The 22,800-nt window shown below is 39.7% G+C and overlaps 1 protein-coding gene across 3 annotated transcripts in view; it reads left to right on the plus strand.

Moving 5' to 3' along the window:
- sema3h (sema domain, immunoglobulin domain (Ig), short basic domain, secreted, (semaphorin) 3H) overlaps positions 1-19,665 on the plus strand; it is a 68,615-nt gene extending 48,950 nt beyond the window's left edge. For all 3 annotated transcript variants that reach the window (XM_081608815.1, XM_081608814.1, XM_081608813.1), the window contains 10 exons: positions 7,354-7,423; positions 12,592-12,736; positions 12,956-13,045; positions 13,289-13,418; positions 13,503-13,591; positions 13,851-13,892; positions 14,488-14,642; positions 15,384-15,445; positions 16,039-16,181; positions 16,565-19,665. In XM_081608815.1, coding sequence (XP_081464941.1) covers positions 7,354-7,423; positions 12,592-12,736; positions 12,956-13,045; positions 13,289-13,418; positions 13,503-13,591; positions 13,851-13,892; positions 14,488-14,642; positions 15,384-15,445; positions 16,039-16,181; positions 16,565-17,029 — 1,391 coding nt within the window. In that variant the 3' untranslated portion in view covers positions 17,030-19,665. The remainder of the gene's footprint in view (positions 1-7,353; positions 7,424-12,591; positions 12,737-12,955; positions 13,046-13,288; positions 13,419-13,502; positions 13,592-13,850; positions 13,893-14,487; positions 14,643-15,383; positions 15,446-16,038; positions 16,182-16,564) is intronic.
- Positions 19,666-22,800: the final 3,135 nt, after the last annotated feature.

A 22,800-nucleotide genomic window follows, 5' to 3' on the forward strand; every position in this document is an offset into this window, starting at 1 on the left:
AGGCTGAGGAAAGGAGATGATGAGGGCTGTAGAAGCCGTTACTGCTGTGTTATTGCTTTTATGCTGTTAACGAGAAGTTGAGGGAATAAAGGGAGCAGCAGACAGAATATTAGGAGGAGCACTCGAAACAGACATGGCTTCAGGAGAGAAAAAAAAGAGAGAACAAAGTGCTTTTCCTAAGAAAGACATAAAAAGAATGAAATCAGGGGAATATCTCCAATGTCGCAGGTATTTCAAGGTTACGTAAGACTTCAAAATTGGAAATTGCTGAAGTTAACGCTCTCCTACTTCTTGTGTGTACGTATTTTGTGGTCTGTTCTCCATACGTTTCTACACAAAACTCAGCTGAGATGAACTGACTTCTGGCATTTTGATTTATATTTATGAGGTGCAGATGAGAGAGTAAATATAAAAATGAAAAACATAAAAGATTAACAAATGCACAAAAGGATTACAACATGAGAAGATTTTCACCTGACCTAAAAAAAAAAAACTTCATGAAATGATTCTAACAAATTATCTTTTGAAAGTTATGTATTGAAAAATAAAACTTTCCAAATAGTTTTCTTTACATCGGTTTTTATGATACTATGGATATTTAAGCACGCACCATTCATCTAGATGGGTTTTATACTGAAGCTCTATTTCAATAAGTTATTTTGCAGTATTGGTTCCTTTAAACCTGTAATACTTATAGACTTCTGGACCGGATTAAACGCAGATCCTTTAAATCGGAGCTGCACCAGTCAATCCGCCAGAGATCAGAATCACCGTTTTCCTTTTTGTTCAGCATGTCAAACACAAAGTAATCAGTGAGTTGGATGCGGCATGTCAAGGATAAAGGTAATCATCTAAATACGAAACAGACTTTAAAAGGCCTTTGTTTTTGAGAAATGTGAATTATCTTTTATTTAAACAAATAAGTCATTACGTCTGGAGTTGCAAACTTCTTTCCATATTTACGTTTCGTTTCAGATCGTTATCGAGACCGAGAAAATCCTAATCAAATTCTTTACTTTTTCAAACGATGCAGAAGCCTTATTTACAAACGGTGAATGTTTCTAATTAGATACGCTGAAAATGTTTTCTTTATTGTCATGTCCTAATCTGCAGTAGTTTATACCTCTCAAGATAAATGGTTGTTTTAACCATTTGAAGACATAAGGGATATACTGGATTCACCTTTTTTTTTTTTTCGCAAATAGTATCAGTATTACCCGTTTTGCTTTACTAGCAAATGGAAAATCCATTTACAGAGATACAGCTGACTAGAAACAAAATATATTTTATTATGAAAGGGCCCTGTCAGAGTGTCCACACTTCCTACACTTTACTCTTTTTAGCATGTCACAGCCGTCATAGTGTCTAAAGTTCAACACTATATGTGTTACGAAGTTTTAAAGAATACAATTTTAAAAATGCACCTCCTCCTCAAATGGGGTCGGTGGTGGCAGCATCATCCTGTGCTGATGATTTGAACTCAGCAGATACAAGGAATCTGGTTAGACACCTGGAATTGGTTTAAACATTACAATGGGTTAGATAAAAATGTAATGTGATAGAATGGCTCAGTCAAAGTCTGAGCCCAAATCCCGGTGAGAATCTATAGCAGCATTGAAAATTTCTGTCCAGAGGAAAAATCCCTTTAAATTTGACTGAGCTGCAGCTTTTACCAAGACAAATGGGCAAAAAATATAGATGCTACATCTGCAAGCTGGTTGACACTTAAAGCTGCAATCGCAGCAAAAAGTTTTCAAAATATTGACTCAGGGGGAGCTGAGATTTGATACTTCTCAAGTTTTCATTTGCAATATGAAGGATGGAGGCAGGGGCACAGATAGGTTAAGACCACTGACCGAACGGCTTAAAGACAAGATGGAGGACCAATCCTGATGAATTACTGTGAGACGGTGTCCTCACTCGAAGACGACTGAGAGGAGGAAGAGTCAGTGAGATGTTGGTATTCAGGGTGGCTGGCCTGAGAATGGAGAGAAACAAGAGTGGAGACATGAGGAGAATAGGGGTATTTGCCTGGGGGTCTCTGACCAGACAATTAGGATGAGCAGGAGGAGGAGGAAGATAGGGGCTGAGGCAGCAGGTCTGCGGGCCAGACAAGACTATCTTCCTTCAGGGGGGGAAACGGCCGTGTTTTGTTTTGGGAAGAAGACACAAGAACAATTCTCTGGAGAAAATAGGCCAGACAGACAGACAGATGGATGAGGAACTAAACAGAGAGATAGCATGATGAAGGGATAAAGGCTGGGAGGGGCAGAGAAAGTGAGAAACAATGAAAGCGAGTGCCTCCTTGAGGGATCGTGGGAAGTCAAGGTGTGGAAAGGGGCACGGAATAAACACCTGATGAAAAGTTGGAGAGCCAGAAAGAAAAAAGACGAGGAAGATTCAGAGGGAGACGAACGAAAGCATGGATGTGGTTAGATCGGCACTACAGATCTCACAAAGTCAAAGTCAAATCAGACTGAACAGAAAGACGCTGGGTGATCTCATGTGATGGACAAAGGTTTCGTTCACCCCGCCTGCCACCATGGAAGATTAATGGAGTGAAAGCCGGTGCAGCTTCATAAATCCGACGCTTAAAGATATGGAGGGGAGAACGTCTCTAAATCAGTTCTGAGTTAAACTTACCGTGAATGATAGAAATTTTTCTGTTTTTTTTTTTTCGTTTTTTCTTTTTTTTCTGAGGGTAAGCCATAAATAACTGTGGCTTCTTCTATAATTTTCTGTCGAAAGAAAAATGTCGAGCTGCGTCTTCCAAACTTGAGCAACGTTTTCAAGTGGAGATGAATGCACAATGAGGTGCGGAAGAAGTCGGAAAGTACGTTTGAAGCTCAAGGCAAGGATTCAGATTTTCCCTACAGGGATAATCCAAAGTTTTTATTAACTTTACACCGTACTTTTTCAACACCAAACTCTGCTTATTTACTTTTACGTGCTGTGAGGTCTTCCTTTGTACCCATCCTTGAAACACCACACTTTATTACACACAGAAAGTGGATATTTCTACATCTTTAGATTTTATTTCTTTGTCATTCCTGGCACGTTTTCACTGTTTTAAGAGGAATCTTTTTTATTTTATTTATTTATTTATTTATTTTTTTGTGCTGTGTGAACTCTGCGATGAGGATGGTCCAAATTATGTAAAGACCAATAATCTGTCTGGCAGAACCAAGTCAAGTTTTCTTATTTTGAAATAAGGTAAACTTTCATAATGAGCTTAAAACACACAAGACTTCTATTAGCCATGTTTTCATTGCACAGTAGTAAGAACAAAGCAAACTATGAAAACTAGACAGGAAATGTTCCACTTAAAGTATCTCTTATCTGTTTTCTGTATGTAAGTCAAACATGAGGGAGAATGTGATTTGGTCAGATGAGACTAAACTTCACTTCCTTGCCTTGATGGAAATTGTTAAAACTAACACAGCACATCATCCTAAATGCCCCATCCTCATATTAAAACATGGCAGTGGCTGCATGATACTGCAGGACAGATTTTCTTCAATAAGACCAGAGTGGAGGTTCACCTTCCAGAGGAACAACAACCCAAAACATGCAGTCAGAACCACAAAATAGATTTATATTGGAACAACACAGTCAGTCCAGAAATAAAATCTAATTGAGAACTTGTGTCCTGACATCAAAATGTCTTTATTATCAACTCAGAAGGGCTTGATGTAAATGCATGCCACACTATTCAGATTTTCTAATTGAATTTCTTTTAGAAATTCATAAATGCCATTTCTCCCACTTATCACCTGTTTGTGTTGGTTAATCATCGTGAATAACATTAATGCAGTATTTTGAAACTTGCAGTTGTAATATGACACGGTGTGGAAAAACTTCAAGGGGGTTTGTTATGTGTACAAGCGACTGCAACATCTTAATTATCATTCCAGCAGGCATTCATTTACCACTACGCTTCATCTGTGATATGGACAAATATGGTTCTTTTCAACCGTTTAGTGTTAGGCGCTGGTGGTCTCCTGTCCACTGGGGGTACTCTTTGACATCGGCTTATCCTGCTCGTTGTTCAGGCTCGGGAAGATACAAAAACACTTTAATGGGATCCACTGTACTGGCTGAAAAGCTCTAAATCTTACCGGAGCACTGACTCTCCCACTGCTTCTGTTTTTAGTCTGGCTATCTTTCCTGCTTTGAAAATATCACGTCGTTTTGGGAGAGAAAAAAACAACAAAAAAAAGAACACAGCACACAGCATTTACATCATGAAGAGTTATCTGGAGTTATAAAACAAGGCTGCCATAAAAATCCTTCAAGACAAGTGGAATGGGAGTGGAAAGAGGAGATGATAAAGGTAATAATCTGTTATGTGAGCTTAGAAGTGGGGGACATTTTCTGAAAGATTTGACCCTGAAAACAGAACCAAGAAGAAGGAATTATGGAGATGAGATGAGCAGGTGTAAAAGACAGCAAAGCCTAGGAGCTAAAAAACACATTTACACCTTAATAATAGGGATAAATATATTAAAACAATTATGCTCCAGGATCTGAACATGTACAAGCAAACTTAGGAAGTATAAGGTTTATATCCTGAATGTGACTGTGTGTGCGGTGAAGATGTGTTGATGAGATGAGATTAGCTGCCGTTCCTGGAGGCCACCTGGAATGTGGGATCTCTCATCCGCTTCTCTGTTTCCATCTCCACCCCTCCTCACCACGAGAGGGGAAACGTCGTGACCTGTGTTTACTCCCTTCATTCTAAGTAATACACACTGCAAACTAGTGAACAATCCCACTTATTCACTCTGTTTGTCATGCAAGATGTGAAAATCCGAACAACACACTTAAAGAAAAGTTCAGCAAATATATAGACCCACTTTCTTTCCACTTAGTTCTCCTTGTTAAGCAAATAACGCATTTCCCCATTACCTCAGACAGGCTGTGCTACAAACTCTGTGTCTCAACATCAGCAGGAGCTCCGAGAGTTTTTAAGACTCTCAAAGCTGTTTGGCAAACTCAGCCCAGAAGCTGAATCAAGTCATGTATTTATAGATTATCACAGCATGCCACCCAGAAAACAAAGCGCTCTGTTCTCTGCTGTTGTGATGGGACGATAAAACATTCGCCGCTCTTATCTGAGACAAAAGTGCAGAAACAGAACAGCTTTGATTTATTGTGATTTAAATAAACTGTGAGAGCCAAGGTCTTGCCTGAGCCGAGACGGCAAAAAAAAAAAGATGAATGCTACGACAAGGTGCCAAATAGGAATTTATTTGATGAAAGAGGCAAAAGTTTATCGTCAAAGTTTTGTCTCTGAAGATGAAATAAAAGCTCGAGTTTTTGCCAAAGTTAGACAAGGGGCTGTTGTTTCCTCATTACGACATTAGACTTGAAGAAACACCTGTAAACATCTTTTTGGTGCAGTTGGCAGTCGCCTACATAACTTCTCTTTCTGTCTACCCCCGTATGTTTAAAGTTTATTGAGTCTTTAAGGAGAGGCATTATGCAAAACTGACTTTTTTTTAAGGTTTATGCCATTTTATAATGACAAAAACACACCTGCAGTTTTGCTTTGACTCATTCATGCATGTTTGAGAAATCCTTGAATCTCCCATGGCAACCATTCATTGGATGCCTTAATGCTTTCTCATACAATGCGGCGCCTACTTTCCCAAAACTCTACCTTTTAACTGCAGTTCCCAGTCGAGGTTCTGCTCCATACAGAACCCCACGCTGCTCCTACCGACTAGCAATTAGCAATTAGCAGCTGGTGGAGCTGCAATTTTTACTGAGTTCATTATCCAACACATGATTGTAAAAGGGATCAGAGGACAGCATGGGGAAGCATTGTTGTAATAACGTGCTGAAGGGGAAATGTTGTGAAGGTTGGGAGGTTCTTAAAGAGACATAGACCCATTTTAACACATCAGATTCGTCTCCTCCCTTTAAAAGCTGCTGGTTTGTTTGGTGGTAGCTACAAATCTTACATCAAAGAGGGAAATTTAACAGTGCATTTCTTTACTGCTCTTTTAAAAACATGACATATACAACGAAAGTTCTTTAGTATGTTTTAACACCAATTAAAGCAACTTTTTTTTAAACTAGCTGCAAACCATTTGCCCACCTATACATGCAACGTATTAAAAAATGCCTTCACTTAGGGGAAAGTGATGATAGCAAAACATTAAATAGGTTTGAATGCAAGGAAACAAAAACTACAAAACAAACATTAAACTTCAGTAGGAGTAAATAAAAAAATCACTTTGAATGGGAGTCAGCAGCCCCCCAAAAAGAAGCAATAAAGATTGCTTTAATTGGTTAAAAGGCATATAAAAAAACTCATAAAGTCAAAGTTACTAAAAAACAATAACTTCAAAGATGGACAAAAAATGTAAAAGTTGAGCAACATCATAAATGATCAGTGTTACCTTCATGTCCGGTTAAAAACAACTGCATTCAGTTTATTGTTCTCCAAACTGTGACCACAGCTCATCATCTGGTTTATTTGAACTCTTTCATACACAATACTGACAATCTAGTGCAAAAAAGGCTATATAATGGATTAATCTGATAGACTTGATGGGCAAGTTACACATGAAAGAACTACTTAGTTAATTAATCTTTTTTTTAATACTTTTTGTCCAATCATAAAATGTATTTCTCCTCCCTTAGAGGAGTGCTTATCAATTTCTCTCAAAAGAAGGAAAATGCTCTGAAACGTTGCACATTTTTGCATCTAACCAACAGTTCCCACCAGTCTGGTTTGATTTCATAGTTAACCGTGCCGAGAAATCTCTCCAAATCCACCTGTTTGAGTCGAAATGAAATTGCTCTGGCTTTAAGGGATGGCCGTGCGAAGACGGACAGATGGAGGGAACAATCTCCACCTGACTGCGCCGCTTGAGAGAGCACAGCTTGAGCAACGGCAGAGCGAGAAAAACCCGGCTAATGTTGCGAACTGCTGTTTTTTGAAATGAGGAGCGAAGACCGAGGCGTGGCGTTGGTGTGTGTAACAGCAGGTGTTGTTCTCCTGCAGCGGACTCAGCCCCCAGCTCTCCCACTGCGGCTGGTTATTAATGGCTACAGATTCATTACAAGCAGCCAGTCAGCCATGCTGCCTGTACGCCCGGCGCTATTAGTCACACAGGCCGCCCCGTAGACGCAGGAATGCCTAGGATGAATACAAAGTGTCTGACTTAAAACATACAAGCATGGTTATTCACACAGAATAATGCTCAGACACATGTAGTGCAATAAGAATGTGAAATGTTATTTATTTGTCTGATGTTTTATTTTGTTGTTTCTCTCTTTCTTTCTCTCATTCATTCGCCTGATCCGTCCTTTCTTGACTCTCCTCCGACGGTCTCCATTCAGAGGACATCTTTATTCTTCATGGGAAAGACAAGAAGAATCCTCTCATCTACGGCCTGTTCACTACTTCAAGGTATTTCCTCAATAATACAGAAATAATAGGAGCAGAGTCCTGTATATACTTGTAATTTATGTATATTCTTGCACATGTGCTGTGAGAGGGAGAGTTTGAAATTTACAGCGGATAAACGGTTTGTCCTCCTACACATGGTTTATATGGAAGAAAAAAAAAACGTGAAGTTACAGATGCTTATCAGCTCTTTTTGCAGTTACTTTTTGCATTTAAATCCAAACTCTGCTATAACGGTTTACGGGAGTAAAGTTAGAGTGTCAAAGCAAAGAAAAAATATAAAGTATTTAAAAAATAAAAAAAAAAAGCATAAGAGAAGAAGAGGCATAAAACAGCAAATGTCACTTGCTGAACTGCAGGGGTACTAATAAATTCATGTATCTAAAATGAAGGCCTTAAAATGTCTTAAATAATTTTTTTAAGTGTTCCTTATATACATTAATCACAGGTCTTGCATTTTGTCATGTTCACTCCAAATTGCTGATGCAGTTTTTCCATTTGGATTTTTAAAAACTAGAAAAGGTTTCAATTCCACCTGATCTCCTTATAAAAATGGATCCGGTACCCAGCTCAAGAGAATTAAAGCTAAACATTTCATTCTTTAATTCAATAAGCGAGATATTTCAGTCTCCTACACAGCAAAACCAAGTAGCTTTGTCTAGATTGTAATGCAGCTATCTTATTTCATGTGAATAAGACAAAACTAACTTACAAATAACCTGAGGACCTTGTTTTAAGTCAATAGTTCTTGAATAGTGATGAAATTTACTGCTTGTATTGGTACATAATTTCACTTATAATGTATGGTTTTTAACTTGTTTGTTTTGCGGTGTCCATTCCAGTTTAAGGTCTTCCTTTTGACTAAACTTTTCCATCATCTGGTCATTTCAAATTAAATCTGTGGCATTTTTGCAAGAGTAAGCCGTTTCTGTTCCTGCGAACAGCAAGATCTCGGCTGCTCTGGTCGGTTTCCTCCTGATTTGCTTCATCACATTTTCGGTGGAAAACAGGTGTGAACTGCAGGGAGGCCAGTCAAGCATATGCACTTTGTGTATATGAAAACACGGCCGTGCAGAATGAGGTGTGGGATTTTCCTGCTGGAATAATCACAGACCTCTGTTGTCTTGACAGCGGCATCATTTTCACCAACGCTTTAGAAGTGGCTCCTGCATCGATGAAACCTCCGCTTTGTGTGTGCTTTGTGTTTGTTTTTTTCCTGAGATGTGAATTTGCTCAGAGAAGTCTGAAGTGTTTCTGCACAGAACGATCACGGGGTTTGATTGATGCTTTACAAAATTGTGCTTACATTGCTGGAGCCACCGACTGTAAGATGGAGAAAGTTCTCTCAGTTATTACTGAGCCAATAAGGCTGTACTGATCACACAGTTTTTATTTGCTGATATTGTTTTAATCTATCAGAGGTCAATAAATATTAATAAGCTATTAACATATATAAGATTTATTTTCAGTGATTTCGGCTTTCCCCATTTCATTTGAGATTATTCTAAAGTAGCATGTAGCCATTTTGGAAATTGTGTTTGTAAACAGAATATATATAATTTCGGAAGCTTTGCAGCAATGTTCAGGCTTCAAATGAAACTGCAGAGTATATAGTGAAGGACATTCTGTGGTTTTAATCAGTGAGCATTCCTGCACCAACCAGATAGCGCTTTAAATAACCGTGACGTCCAAAAGGATAAATTCCTGTGGTTCCTGAAATCCCTATCCAGTAAAAAATATTTTGATCGTAGCAACTGCACACGTAACAGTCCTTCTTATGTTTGCATGTTAAAATCTTTATTATATTTTACATAGCAGCATGTGGTTTTCTTCTACGACTCGAAGAAAGAAGACAATGAAATCGTCTTCCTTTTAACTTCCAAGCAAACACAACATCTGCGTTGTTCTGCCTCAGTCAGTACGACATGACGCTTCGCCACGAAGAGTGTGTCTGTGACAGGATGCCTCACTCTGGTGCGTGGCACACAGATGTCGGTGTCACATGCTGCCGGTTACACGCCGCTTGCTCTTTCTTATGTCACTCTGAGTCATGAATGAAATTCTTGTTCATTCACTTTTAACAACAATGAACATTCATCGTCGCATCATCATCGTCATCCCCGTAATCATCTGTGAACGGACTTTTGGGCCAGTCTGTCCCATTCTGATATTTTTCACATATAAACACAGAAAACAAGAACAAAGTCCACAACCCTTCACCCCTCTTCACTCTAATACCCCAGAATAAAGTCCAGTGCAATCACAAATCTAGTCTTTATGGAAGAGTTGCAAAAGGAAAGCCAGCGTCTGTCACAGATCATACGTCAGATACAAAAATCTCTGAGCACATCAACCCTATGATGAACACGGCGGTGGCAGCGTCATGCTGTGGGTAGACATTTATTCAACACAGACAGAGATGATGCTTGGTGCTTAATAGAATGAAATACTGGAATGGAAACTGTGTGTTGCGGCAAATGAGGCTATGAAAATGACACAAAACGACTCAAAGTCAGATACGGTTTAAGACAAACCATGTTCAATACAGTTCAGTTCAAAACTATGTTATTCATTCCAAAGGGAAATTGAAAACTCATATTAATTCAAGATTCGTCAGAGTTATTGTAGGTGGTGATGGGGCAGCAAAGACCTTCTGTAGCAGTCTGTATTATAGCAAAGCCTCTGACTGAAGACACTCAGTTTTCTATGACAGTTTCATGAGTAGGATGCTCGTGGTTGTCCATAATTTTCTTGGTTTTATGCAAAATCCTCTTTTGCTATTTTGTACAAAAAGTTAAACTCGATTCTTCTCTTTCCAACCCGACTGAGCTCTAGTTGTTCATGAGAAGGACCGGCAAAGTTGTGGAGGCGTCGCCCAAAACACCTGCAGCTGCAACTGCAGGCAGAAAGAGAAAAGAAAATGAGCGATGTCTAAAAGAAACAGACTCATGGAGGCGGAGGCAGCTGTCAAATCAACAAATAAAGAACCCAAAGAGCAGGCGGCGTCTGAAAGAGCGGCTTAGGAAAAAGTTAGTAAAAGAGAGAGAGGAAAATGAGCACCCTCATGGCCAACTAAGACAGCCTGGGTTTCCTCATTTCCTCCACATCGCTGCTGGCACAACACACTCCCAGAGTTAACAGCGTTCCTGAGCTAAACCCCAGAGCTCTACAGTAGCAGCAGAAGCATGACTGCATTTGGCACAGCCGCGCTGGGTGTTGGCCTGTTTCTGGGGGATTTGGAAAGTGTCTGGAATCTTAGCAGCGAATGGACAGAAATCCAAAGCATCGCGCAGGGTGGGGTCGCAACCACAGAAGAGGGGTCACTCCTTCTGAATGGAAACTCCTCCCTGCAGCAAAGTCATAGTTGCTCACGCTCTCTGACTTTAGTATGGGGTTGAGCATGAAAACTGAATCAGTCTTCTGTATTTTTTTGTCTTTTGAAGTCACCCCTACTTTGGAATGAGATTTTATAGAAAATTGTGTCTTTATTTCAGGAAAAACGTTGTAAATGCTCTCGTAAAATTCCGCAAAAAATAATCAGTTTTAACTATGAATGCCAGGTTTTCCCTAACTTTATGAGCCTAAATTGTGAATTTGGTTTTAAAGGAGTTAAAAGTGGATTTGTAGTTGTGATTCTTCGGGCTTTGTGATGTGTCAGAGTGAACAACTGGCTGGAGGAATGAAAGGAGGATTCCTCCAGCGGAGCGTCAGAGCATACGTGCTGCATATGTGTCACCCAGATGAACCAAGAGAAACCAGTCTGAGTCATGTAAATGTGGCTTTTCTGTCTGTCCTGTTTCTGCTTCAGTGGATTTTGATTTTGATTTTTTACTTAAATAAGCGTTTATAAGAATCCTTTCCAGAACTGACGATGGTAGCTACAGTTGTTGGCATGTTTTGCGGTAAAAGCCTCAAAGGGAGCACATTTAAATACTTTGACTGCTGGCGTAGAGAGGTCAGTAAAAGTTAAAGAAAAGCCACAATGAGATGCAGCTTTTCACATCCAGTGCCAGTCAGATGTTTGTAATAAACATTGTAGACATAACTCTCATTTTGATTTGGGGCTCTTAATGATTTATTGAACTATTCTTTTTCATGGTGGAATGAGTTTAAAACAACTTTGGATAATTTCAAAAGCAGAAGAATTTCATTATGACTTTCCTGTAATCCTCACAGGGTCAAAATTATACATACGGCCTGAAAGTTGCAATTTGAATGTATTTTGTGGCCACCCAGAAGCTTCTAGCATCCTTCTATTTAGAATCAGTGGAGCCAATTTAACTTGGTTGGTTTCCTGGCACAAACCCAGCTGTTGAGCATTGGCCACACTTTTTTTTTGTTTTATATATATATAACTGAGGTCAGAGTTTTCCAAAAGCGTAATGCCACCCTGCCTTATTCCAAAACCAGTTTTTTTACGCGTTTAATATTATTGTTCTGAGGAAATACTGTGCCGTGTAGAAGTTTCAACCATTTGACCCAAACTGTCATCCTCTGATGAAAAGAGAACAATCCATAAACCAACAAGGCTCATGAACTGAAAACAGCCTCAAAGCTTAGAGGCATTGCTCTCAATGGTGCAGGTTTCACATCTCTGTGGACTCAAATGTCACCGACTAGAAAAAGAAAACAACTGGAAGTCAAGCAGCTGCCTATCTGCTTTAGTCACATTTCTTCTAGATAAATGTTAAATGTCAAAATGTAGCTGTTTGCCCCCAGAGAAAGAAGGAATCTAGGTGAGGTGTTTGAACTTCAGAGCGATGTATTCATTGTTAAGCATGGTGGAGGGTTTCTTTTTCTTCCTGTTGTACTTTCCTATTACAAAGATGGGAGAATTAAAAACTTTAAAATTCTTTCCCTTCTCATCTAATCATTTTCTAACCAGCGGTCCCAATCCATGACTGAAAATGTCCTCCCAGATATTTTTGTGGAAGCTCACAATTACTACACACATTGATTGCTTCATGGTCCAACACAAGTAAACACACCGCCGCTGGGGCGGACGGCTGAAGCTAACAGTCCAAAATAAGAAGATGAGCATATGCAGACTTTATTACCAGTGCCTTGCATCACCTTCTGACTGAAGTGATGCTGTTGTTCTTGCTGCTGGTGGAAGGATAACAACAGGTGGACAGGATTACCTGACTGCTCTTCTCCTGCTCTGTTTTCAGTGACATCCTGAACGGTTCGGCGGTGTGCGTCTATCGAATGGAGGACGTGGTTCGAGCCTTTAAGGGCAACTTTCTGCATAAAGAGGGGCCTCAATACAAATGGGCCGAGTTCACAGGAAAAGTGCCTTATCCACGGCCAGGAACTGTAAGCTACAACCCCCAACCATCTGACTTGATGCATGATTTTAGTTGAAACTGATTAAAACAAGTATGCGAGACGATGCCCTCAAATTTGAGCTTTCACTTTCACTTATTGCACAAATAAAAAAGCTGCAGAGTGTGTAAAAAAATAATGTCTATATGTTGTTTTGAGGCCAATGCAGTGCTTAAATAACGATGCATTTTTCCTGTTTCTCACTGACAGTGTCCCAGCAGCACTTATGGAAGCTACAGCTCGACCAGAGAATATCCTGACGACGTAATTTTCTTCAGCAGGACTCACCCGCTGTTGCAGGTCCGTCCTCTTTAACATTATTAAATTAAACCCATTTAACGTAATAAGACTCTGCCCTGTTTTACGCAGGGTTCAGTTATTTTTTCCCCCCTCTCTATTTTGGTCTAAATAAAATTAAGAAGTTAAATTAAATTGGCTTTCACTACCTCATCTTTGATGACATAAATTTTCCATCATTTTTTTTCCAGCAATTTTATTTATTTAATATGACCAGTTTTGTAAATGTAATGAACTTTGTTGCAGGAACACGTGCTGCCTCTGGGAGAGCGCCCACTGCTGGTGAGAGTGGGTGTTCACTACAAGTTCAGCAAGCTGCTGGTGGACCGGGTGGAGGCTGTGGATGGCACGTATGACGTCCTGTTCATCGGCACAGGTAGAGAGCAGAGGGAGCAACCGGCTCATTTTAAACCCTGTCCTGCTTTTTATGTTAAATGTTATTTGTTCTCCGTTTCCTCAGATTCAGGTCTTGTGCTAAAGGCTATCCATCTGCCCAGAGAGCATGGTCAGAGTCAGGAGGTCACTCTGGAGCAGCTGCAGGTTTTTCAGGTACAATAAAATATTTTAAAAAATGAAAATATGTGCATATTTCAGCTTAATTTCAGATTTTTAAAATATATATATATAAATCTTGTGATTTGATACGTCTGCATAGTGTTTTCTGGCCCATTACCTCTAGGAGCTTATTTTGTTTACTTTTTCTTTTTTACATTTCTTAGATTTGAGTTTCATAAAAATGATTTAATATTGATCTATAATGTTGCTATTTGCTTCTTTAGACACTAAGCATGTTTCTCTCTACTCGCAGCACAAATCACCCGTGACAGCAATGGCGTTGTCAAAGAAAAAGGTAACAAAATGAACGAGACAGAAAGTCGCTGCCAAACTTATAAACTCACACGCACACACACGCACACACACGCACACACACGCGCACACACGCACCCCCCCCCCCCACACACACACACACCCCTGCATGCACAGCATCACACTTATCACTCATCTTTCCACCTTGCGTCTCCAAGGACATCTTCATCACCAGTTGCTATGGTTACCTCACCTCAGTCAGTGGCATAATGAAGTGATACCACACTGTACACGCAGACTTGTGTGCACACACACGCACACACACACACACATATATTTTCACCTTACTTTGTTAAAATAGTCTGCAATCTTTGAAAAAGACAAACCCACAGCTTTCTCAACAACCGATTTAGATATCTAGTCTAAAAAAAAAAACAAGCGTCAACACATTTTTTGCTCCTGTGCACAAGCAGCATGAGTTCAGTGTGTTGCGCATCATTAAATGAGATGAATATTGTCTTTTTGTTCATCATGTGAACTGGATTTCTGCCTCTTTTTGCTGTTTCCCTTAATGATCCTCTCTTCCTCTGTTTTCTCCTCAATCTGTTTCTGTCTGCCACCTCACTCGTCTTCCTCAGTGGCTGTTCGTGGGCTCCAGGGAGGGTGTGTCTCAGCTGGCCCTGTACCAGTGTGAGCTGTATGGCCAGGCCTGCGCAGAGTGCTGCTTGGCCAGGGATCCGTACTGCACCTGGGACGGACATGCCTGCAGTCCGTATATGCCCACCGTGCGCCGGTAGGGAAGAAAGAAAGAGCACATTTCCTGAAAAATCCAAACAACAGCTAACGTGATTACAGTGTAGCTAAATGTCTTCCCCCTCAGTTAAATGTGGGAGATGCAATCTCCAGTCAGTCATCTAGAATGAAATTAGAAGCACATCTGTTGATAGTTTAAAAGTTGATCACATCTAAACTCGGATTTCTCTGTTTAGGCTTACGGCATTTTTTCTCAATGAATAACACTGTGGCCCCTTTTACAAAACGTCTATCAGTGTTTTTCATGTTTATTGGGGATATTCTAATCTAACCTTTTCCCCCAGTGATTGCACGAGCAGATTGATTCACTTCTATCAGATTGAAGCAATACATGACCTTCTCTCTAGTGCCATCATCAGGACAAAATTTACATAGTAACCAGCATTTGCATATCAATGTCATCACTCTGAGCCTTTTCTCTGATAGAGCCAGAAACGACTAACCAGTGGAGTGCACAGACATTTTGGAGGGAAGGGTGCTCAAGAGGAAAAAAGGCCAAAATTAAAGAAATTATGTGTTGTTTGACAAAATTATAGAAATGTAGGGCACTGGTAATCCAGAATGCTACCTTGGGCTACACACTATATCCTGTCAAAAACACACACGCACATTTCAAAAGGGCACTTTTTTCTAAAGAGAGAAAAGGGCAGGATGTCTAGCACCACCTAGTGTCTATCTGCGTACATCCCTGCAACTAACTGTTATATTTGTTTGTCTGTAGGAGAAATGCTCGTCATTTAGGGGAGGAGGAGGATCCTCTAACTCAGTGCGTCCGACAGGGAGGTGAGGAGCAAATCCAATGATTTCACCAAATGTGAAGCGTCCAACTGCTCATTATGCATGAATACTTTGCAGACCAACATGGTTTGAACCACATCTATCATAGCGACAATACAAAGATAGGTGTTCGTCCAGTAAGTTGGCTGGGGTGAGAAGAATGAGGCTCCTGTCTCATAGTTTCAGCTGATGGAAACAGGAAGTCATAGATTACTAATTACAAGTAATTAAAATCTTTGAAAAGTAAAATATAAATTATTAAAAAGATTCAGCTGAACTTGATTTAAAGATATGAAAGGCCGTGCACCAGTGATTTGGTTAAAACTATTTCTGAACAGGCTAAATTACTCTCTCACAAAATAAATCTACTATAATTAAAAGTTGGGGTTTTTAAGTTCCTCAGTGTGAGATTATGTTTTTGCAGTAAAGGATTAATATATCTACTAAAGCTTTTTACACATCTTTACAAAAATAAATCTATCCTTTGTAAACAAATTACTTCAAGGGAGAAAATAAACACAGAAACGGACCAAAGCTGAAGCTTTACCAGCAACAGAGGCATGTTTAATGAGTTGCTGTGTTTTGTTGGTTTAATTCAGCTGGGCTGCAGGTGGAGGCGGAGCAGAGGGTCATGATGGTTGCCGAGGGTAACAGCACCTACCTGGAGTGTCTGCCTCGGTCCAGACATGCTGCCGTTACCTGGTACAAACAAGCTGGAGAGAACAGCGCCGAACTGAACCAGGTAGACACATTTTACCCGAACACCGTCAAGTCTGACACGTTAAAGCATCTGATGTTCACATTACTTTCAAAATGAAACATTGAGATCAATAATTGACTTGTCATTTTGTTGGGAGATGAAGCTGTATAAATAAGCTTATTAGACCATCGATTTGAATTGAATTAAATTGTGAAAAAAAATACAATTGAATCAAAATGAAATTAAGTCAGCTGAAAAAAATTGAATGAAATGAAGCTGAGGTTGAATAGAAATGAAATTAAAATGATATTAATTGAATTAATTTGCTTAAATTACAATTAATTAAAACCAATTGAACTGAGTTGATACAATAGAATAAAATTTAATTGAACTGAATTATGTTAATGGAGCCAACATCCGTCCAGGTAATGACAGGTGAGCAGTTGGTGGTGATAGAGCGCGGCGTCCTGATTCGGCGAGCCGAGCTCTCTCACGGCGGCATCTACCACTGCCAGGTGGAGGAGCACGGCTATCACTGGACCGCAGTCACCGTCCGCCTTGCCGTCTGGAGCCCCTCTGCCAATCGCGTCCTCTCCTCCTTGGCCGGCTCGTCCTATCAGAGCACAGGAACCCAGCCCTGGTACGAGGACGTGATGGCCCTGATTCACCCCGGAAACCTGGGTGAGCATTGCAAGGCCCTGGGTTACCGTCCGCCGCGCAGCCAGCGCCATCGCGGGGACTTCATGGTTCCGCCACATAAGGAGAAAGAGAGGGCTGAGAAGCACAAGCATGGTGGAAGAAGGGGAGGAGGAGGGGGAGGAGGGGGAGGACGCGCCGTGGGACGGAAGAGCAGGAGCAAGCCTCAACAGAGGGCACCGAGGAGCGCCTGAGCGTACAGCGTCACTGACTGAGACACACACACACACTTTGTGTAACCCACACATGCACACACTTAACTTATACTTTAGGACCCACTCATACTGTATGTACAGAGACTACGTCATGCGCATGCACTTATCTAAAATGAAAACGGCATCCTCTCATCTTAGTGGCAAATAATCAAACTACACATAATCATCTGAACTTTGTACAGGACGGCTTGGACAGCGGAGGACCGCTTCGCTCCGACAAAGGACTTTGTGAATAAACGCGCAAAAGTAGATTAGCTTAGGTTGCTTAGCATGCCGAATGAAGGACGAGCAGCGCAGCCAGGTCACTCTGTGCTGCAATGAGGACATTTAAGTGGATATTATTCAGATTGAGGAAGCGTTTTTCCATAAGCTAAAATTTTAAAAGCATGTTGCCCTACTGAAAGGATGTTGTACTTAAAGGAAAACCTTTGAGCTCTGTATGTTATCCAGTTATTAACAGGCAAAAATAAGCTACCTGTTGTCTGTCAGCTTTTAGAAGAGCAAAACTAGTAGGAGAGTGGAAAGAAATTTGGGTTGGAGGAAGAATTTTCTTAAAATGTTTTGTTCCCAGATTTGAACAGTTCCCCCTCCTGTGATGATTGAGAATTGGGGATCATTAGGAATACAGCAACTTGTCTTGCAGCAATGGAACGGGTCAAACCAAAACAAGGGAAAACTCATGCAGACTGTGCTGAAAAGTACTTGGATGTTGTTACCAAGGCATCAGATGGAGGAATAATCAACAGTAGGCTAATAATTGGGCCAAAAACGTTTAAAAAAAAATTGTCACGATCGAATTACAACAGAAAAGCCACAACTATTCTTGCTGCTGCTACAATAATATTAAGCAATAATTATTACAGTCATAATAATGTAATAACATTTATCAAGTATTTTGTTGCACAGATTTAAACAGAAATGTGGAATAAACATGTTAAATTTAGCAGTAGTATTCTGTGTGTGAACTTCTAAAGCAGTGCTACCTTAATAGGAGCAATGGGTCTTTAGTTTTACACACCATGGCCTGAAATATGTCCAAACAGTCAACTCTGACCAGCAACATGCAGCAACATGTGGGGGAGGGGCATCTACTGCACTTCCCCTGGCATCTCATGAACATGCTCTGCCCTTTTTGTGGTTTTTGAATTGTAGCTTTTGAACATTTTGGTATTCTTTGAAAGCGAACCGACCCTAATCAGCAGCGATTGCTAATTAAGACATTCGAAACTATCCGGACAGAAACGTAACACGGTAATAATGTCCAGAAACAAATTAGACTACCTTTTAATTGGGAATAAATAAGACAGCTGTTCTATAGAAAAAACACAGGTAGACACAACAATCAACCACAGTAGATTCACAAACTATTCATCAGCAGTGAGACGTTTGTTAGTTTGTTGAGAAAGAAGCGGTTCCACCTTAAGATTACATACTGTGACCACCGAGATGAAAAGCAGAGAAGAGTGCAACGATCCCTTTGATGGTCGACTTTCCCAGGACGTCAGAGCGGCGTGCTGCAGCTGCACCAACCACTGCAAAAAGAGGTTTCCATTGTGTTTGCCGCAGTGCTCGGCGCTGTAACATTAACCCAGGTTCAGATGCAGTCCTGCTGCTAATTTTGTGCCATGTGGGGGACAGAGTGAACAAAACAAGACGAGTACGATTCTACTTTTAGCTTGGAGTATTTGCATTGATCTGGAGAATCTGTTGAAATTCAAAAAAGTAATAAAAAATAAAGGGTTTTCCATGCAGATGTGGTTTAAAAGGCTTCAACAAGGGTAATAATTGGAACGTTCATTGCTTGGTTTATCGTTTGCTGTTCAAATCGGATGAACTCTTTATCATTTAAAGATGACATTTAACTGTTCTGTAATTTGAACTGTGTTTCTTCTCAGTATGTTGAACTTTGTAAAATAATGCTTTCAAAAGATTTTCCACTTGTGTTTGATCAAATAAAAAAAAAAGAAATGAAAAAAAGAAAAACACAAGCTGATGAGGCCCTAAGAGGCAGAGGACTCTGTACATAACATGCATGTTTCTCAACCTTCAGACTGCAGGTGACTTTGTGTGACAGCTGGTTCTGCAGCTCCAGCCTATAATGTCGTCTTGCTACCAGTGATGAAAAAGGCTCAGTACGTGATGAAGACGTTTCAGTTGTGCTACCTGAAAGCTGGAGGCTCGACGGGAATGTTTTCTGCTGGACTTTGGCTCGTCGGATGACAGTGACTTCTCAAAACAGTGAAATGCGACTTATTATGTGCTACATGTTAAACAGAGCTGCTTCCATCATCTGTTTGATTTGACTCTTTCTTGTATTTATTAGTCTTGACTTTGAGTAAAGCATCTTGGTTAGTAAAAGCTCATCACCAAGCCATAAAGCCTCCACTGTTTTTTTTTTTGTTTTTAACGTGAGCATCTTTGTCTGCTTGCTTTCATATGTATATCTGATGTCCAGTTGTTACCATTTGTTGTTACCCTGTTTAAACGCCTTCCAACTGCGTCTTTATTTGTATTATTTTGATAACTTCTTAGGGAAACCTTCCCATTCTCTTGGTATTTAAAAGTTGATCTGTTTCAAGTTGAGGCAGCAAGAACTAAAGAAGTATTTAAAACATTGCCTTTGTCTGTGTCTTTACTATATACATATCACTGACTTAAACTAAAAGCTCAGACCGGTACTACTTATGACAAACTGCGCTGGAAATTTAAATTTTCTGTCCGAAGCATCAATAAAAATAAATTGTTACATTGAAGGTCTGTGGAATCAGTAATGTAATACTGAGGTACCTTGCCAGTAATATAGGTTTTGAGTTGACAATGTAACAATATATTGAGAAAGTAAAAAATTATTTGAAAATGTAACAATTCCACAAATAGCTTAATACATGAATAAGTATCATAGTACTACAATATGCTCAGTTTATTTTTCTTGTCGTAATCAGATGTTGCAAATGGCATAGTTTTCATATTCAGTCACCAGTGATGAAATAATGTGATTTTCTTTTTAAATGGCGTTGGTGTTGAAATGGTGTTGAAAATATTACATGGTTTTCAACCTTTTAGAACCATTTCTTCTTTTTTTGCCACAGTTGCAACTTTGCACATTTTATACATGCAAATTTCTCAAGCTCTGTAAGATTGGACTGTGATTGTGACAGATTCTCAATCAGGTTTAAAACAAGACTTTGACTAGGTCTGTTTAACATGTGCATGTGTTTTGGTCTGAACCATGAAGTTGTTTCTCTTACTGTAACCAATAATTCTCCTGTCAACATAGACCCTGCGGATCTCTGCAGATCCTCAAATATTAACTATACATGTTAGATCGACTGCTCTTTCCGTCTTTGGATTATAAATTGAATTGTGCTAAATAAGAGAACCAAAGCTTCCTCCGCGATTAAATGCATTAAGACTTGTGGTTGCAACATTACACTGTGTGGAAAAGTTGAAGGGGTATTTATGAGAGGCATTGTAGATGGTGAAGTCATTAATAACAACAGCTCTGTGTACATGTTCAGTATCATTCCTCGTGAATATACCAAGCATGGAGCTGGACCTGTATTATATCCCTGTATAAATCAAACAGGAGTCCTCCACATTTTTCCTCTTCAAGCTTGCAATTCTGCACAGAGCATCTCTGTGTGGGCTTTAGCGTCTGTTTGACATTTGTGGGTTCTGAGTGAAAGCAGCTCAGTTCACAGACTAAGCCAGTAAATTTGCCAAATTGGGAACTTAGCAACAAATGGGAGATACTTCTGTTGCTTTAGAAAAAAAAATGAACCAGGGCAGAGAGAGTGCAGATACCTAATGTGGGCTTGGCTTTTGGCTTCCTGGTTTGAACCTTCTCAGCTGCACCCACATTAAAGAACCCAGCAGCGGCGAGTTATTCACAAGCACATGTTTGGAAGAGGAAAGGAGGGCAAGTCGTGGAGACGCAGACACAAAACTGTGTGCTTAGGAATGTGAATCTAACGCTCTGCTTCAAATTAAATCAACAAACTTCACGCTTTGTTATTGGAAGTGGTAAACTGTTAAAATAAACTCAAAAGTGAAAAAGCAAGATCGCTATTGTGTGTTGAGGACATAGTTCAAGGCCTGGAAACATCTTCTGTATCTTCATCTTGTGTATCTGCTTCCTACATTGTGCTTAAATTACAAACACAACTGCAGATGATCAAATAGCTTTTGTCTCAAAGCCTGTACTATCGTACTTTGGTCAGAAAAATATGTGAACTTTGTTCATTGAAAATAGTTCAATTTTTATTGTCATATGAAAAAAATTACATGAGCCTCATTTGTCAAGTTAAGCTTTTCATTGAACCCACATTTCTGTTTCTACAAATGTTTTTATTGGTGTAACATTTTAATTTTAGAAGTCCTGTTTTCATTAACTAAGTGGAAAATCATCATAATTAAAATTAACTCAAACATCCGTCAATTTATATAGTGTGTTTCACTTAGTGAGAAGGTTCCTGAAATGATTTTCCATCATATTTATTGAATGGGTCTGTACATCAATTCTTCCTCTTCCGTTCTGCATCTCAATGTTTCAACTTAGTCCCAACTCCTTGAAATGTGGACATCAGGTAGTACGGATCGGACATGACACCTAATCCACCCCACACCTCAACACAGGTGTCCACCAGGGCTGTGTACTTAGTCCCTGCTGTTGAAGTCTGATGCCATCCAGAATCACTGGCCAGCCTTTCTGAAGGAGCATCAGATCCAAAACTATGAACAGGTTTGTGCATGACCTTCGCCTGTTTGGGCTGGTAGGAGTTTTTGTCTGACATTCAATGTTTCTCTTGAAGACATGCTGCAGGGCGGCTCCTCAGTCATCACAAGGACCTGATGTGTTTCACTCTGTCATGGTCTATTTACATCTCCGTGCCAGTACCCGTCTCATGTAATTTTCCAGAGCTGCTTCTCTGCAGCTGGAACAGACCTGTCTCATTTTATATTTAGAGACTTTGATTTTTTTTTCTTTTTACAACAATGCCTTGGAAAAGTATGTGTTGGAATTTTACACATTTTGTCTGGTTGCAATTACAGCCTATGATGTATTTTGGTGACTTTATGCAACCAAGCAACACATGGCAGCACAGTAAACAGTAAAGTGGAAGGAACTTATTTCCACTACTTTCCAACATTTTTACAAACAAATATAAAAAGGTGGGCTACATTGGTTTTCAGCCCCAGTTGTCCTCATAAGTCACTCTGTTAGTACACAGAGTCAACTTGGATGTAATTTAGTCTCAGTATAAATCCAGCTGCTCTATGGAGGCCTCAGAGATTTGTTGGAGAAAATCGGTAAACAAACAGCATCATGAAGTTCAAGGCACAGATCATGGAAAAGGTGTGGAGAAATAAAAATAGGTTTAGGTCAGAAAATTATATCCCAAAGCCATCATCCTAAACTGTAAGGATTACAGTTCAACTACAAACCTAAGACATGAACCATCCATCTAAACCCATGTTGTCCAAATGTTTTTTTTTTTTCATATGGGCCAAAAACACCAAGTTTAAAGTATTCAGAGGCAACAAAATGAGATATTTTAAAATTAAAAATGCAAAACAAATAAATTAATCAGACCTTTGAATAAAATAGATCTGTAAAGGAATATAGATTTGACACATAAAAAGTAAACCTTCACCAATTTTGTTTCACTTTAAAAACATCTGTAGATTCACAAACGAGAAAGTTTGCTATTGAGTTAAAGTCACTGTACTTTTTTTCTTTCTTTTACTGA

Source organism: Poecilia reticulata, chromosome 7, assembly GCF_904066995.2.
Source record: "Poecilia reticulata chromosome 7, P_reticulata-male-v2, whole genome shotgun sequence".
Taxonomy (NCBI): domain Eukaryota; kingdom Metazoa; phylum Chordata; class Actinopteri; order Cyprinodontiformes; family Poeciliidae; genus Poecilia; species Poecilia reticulata.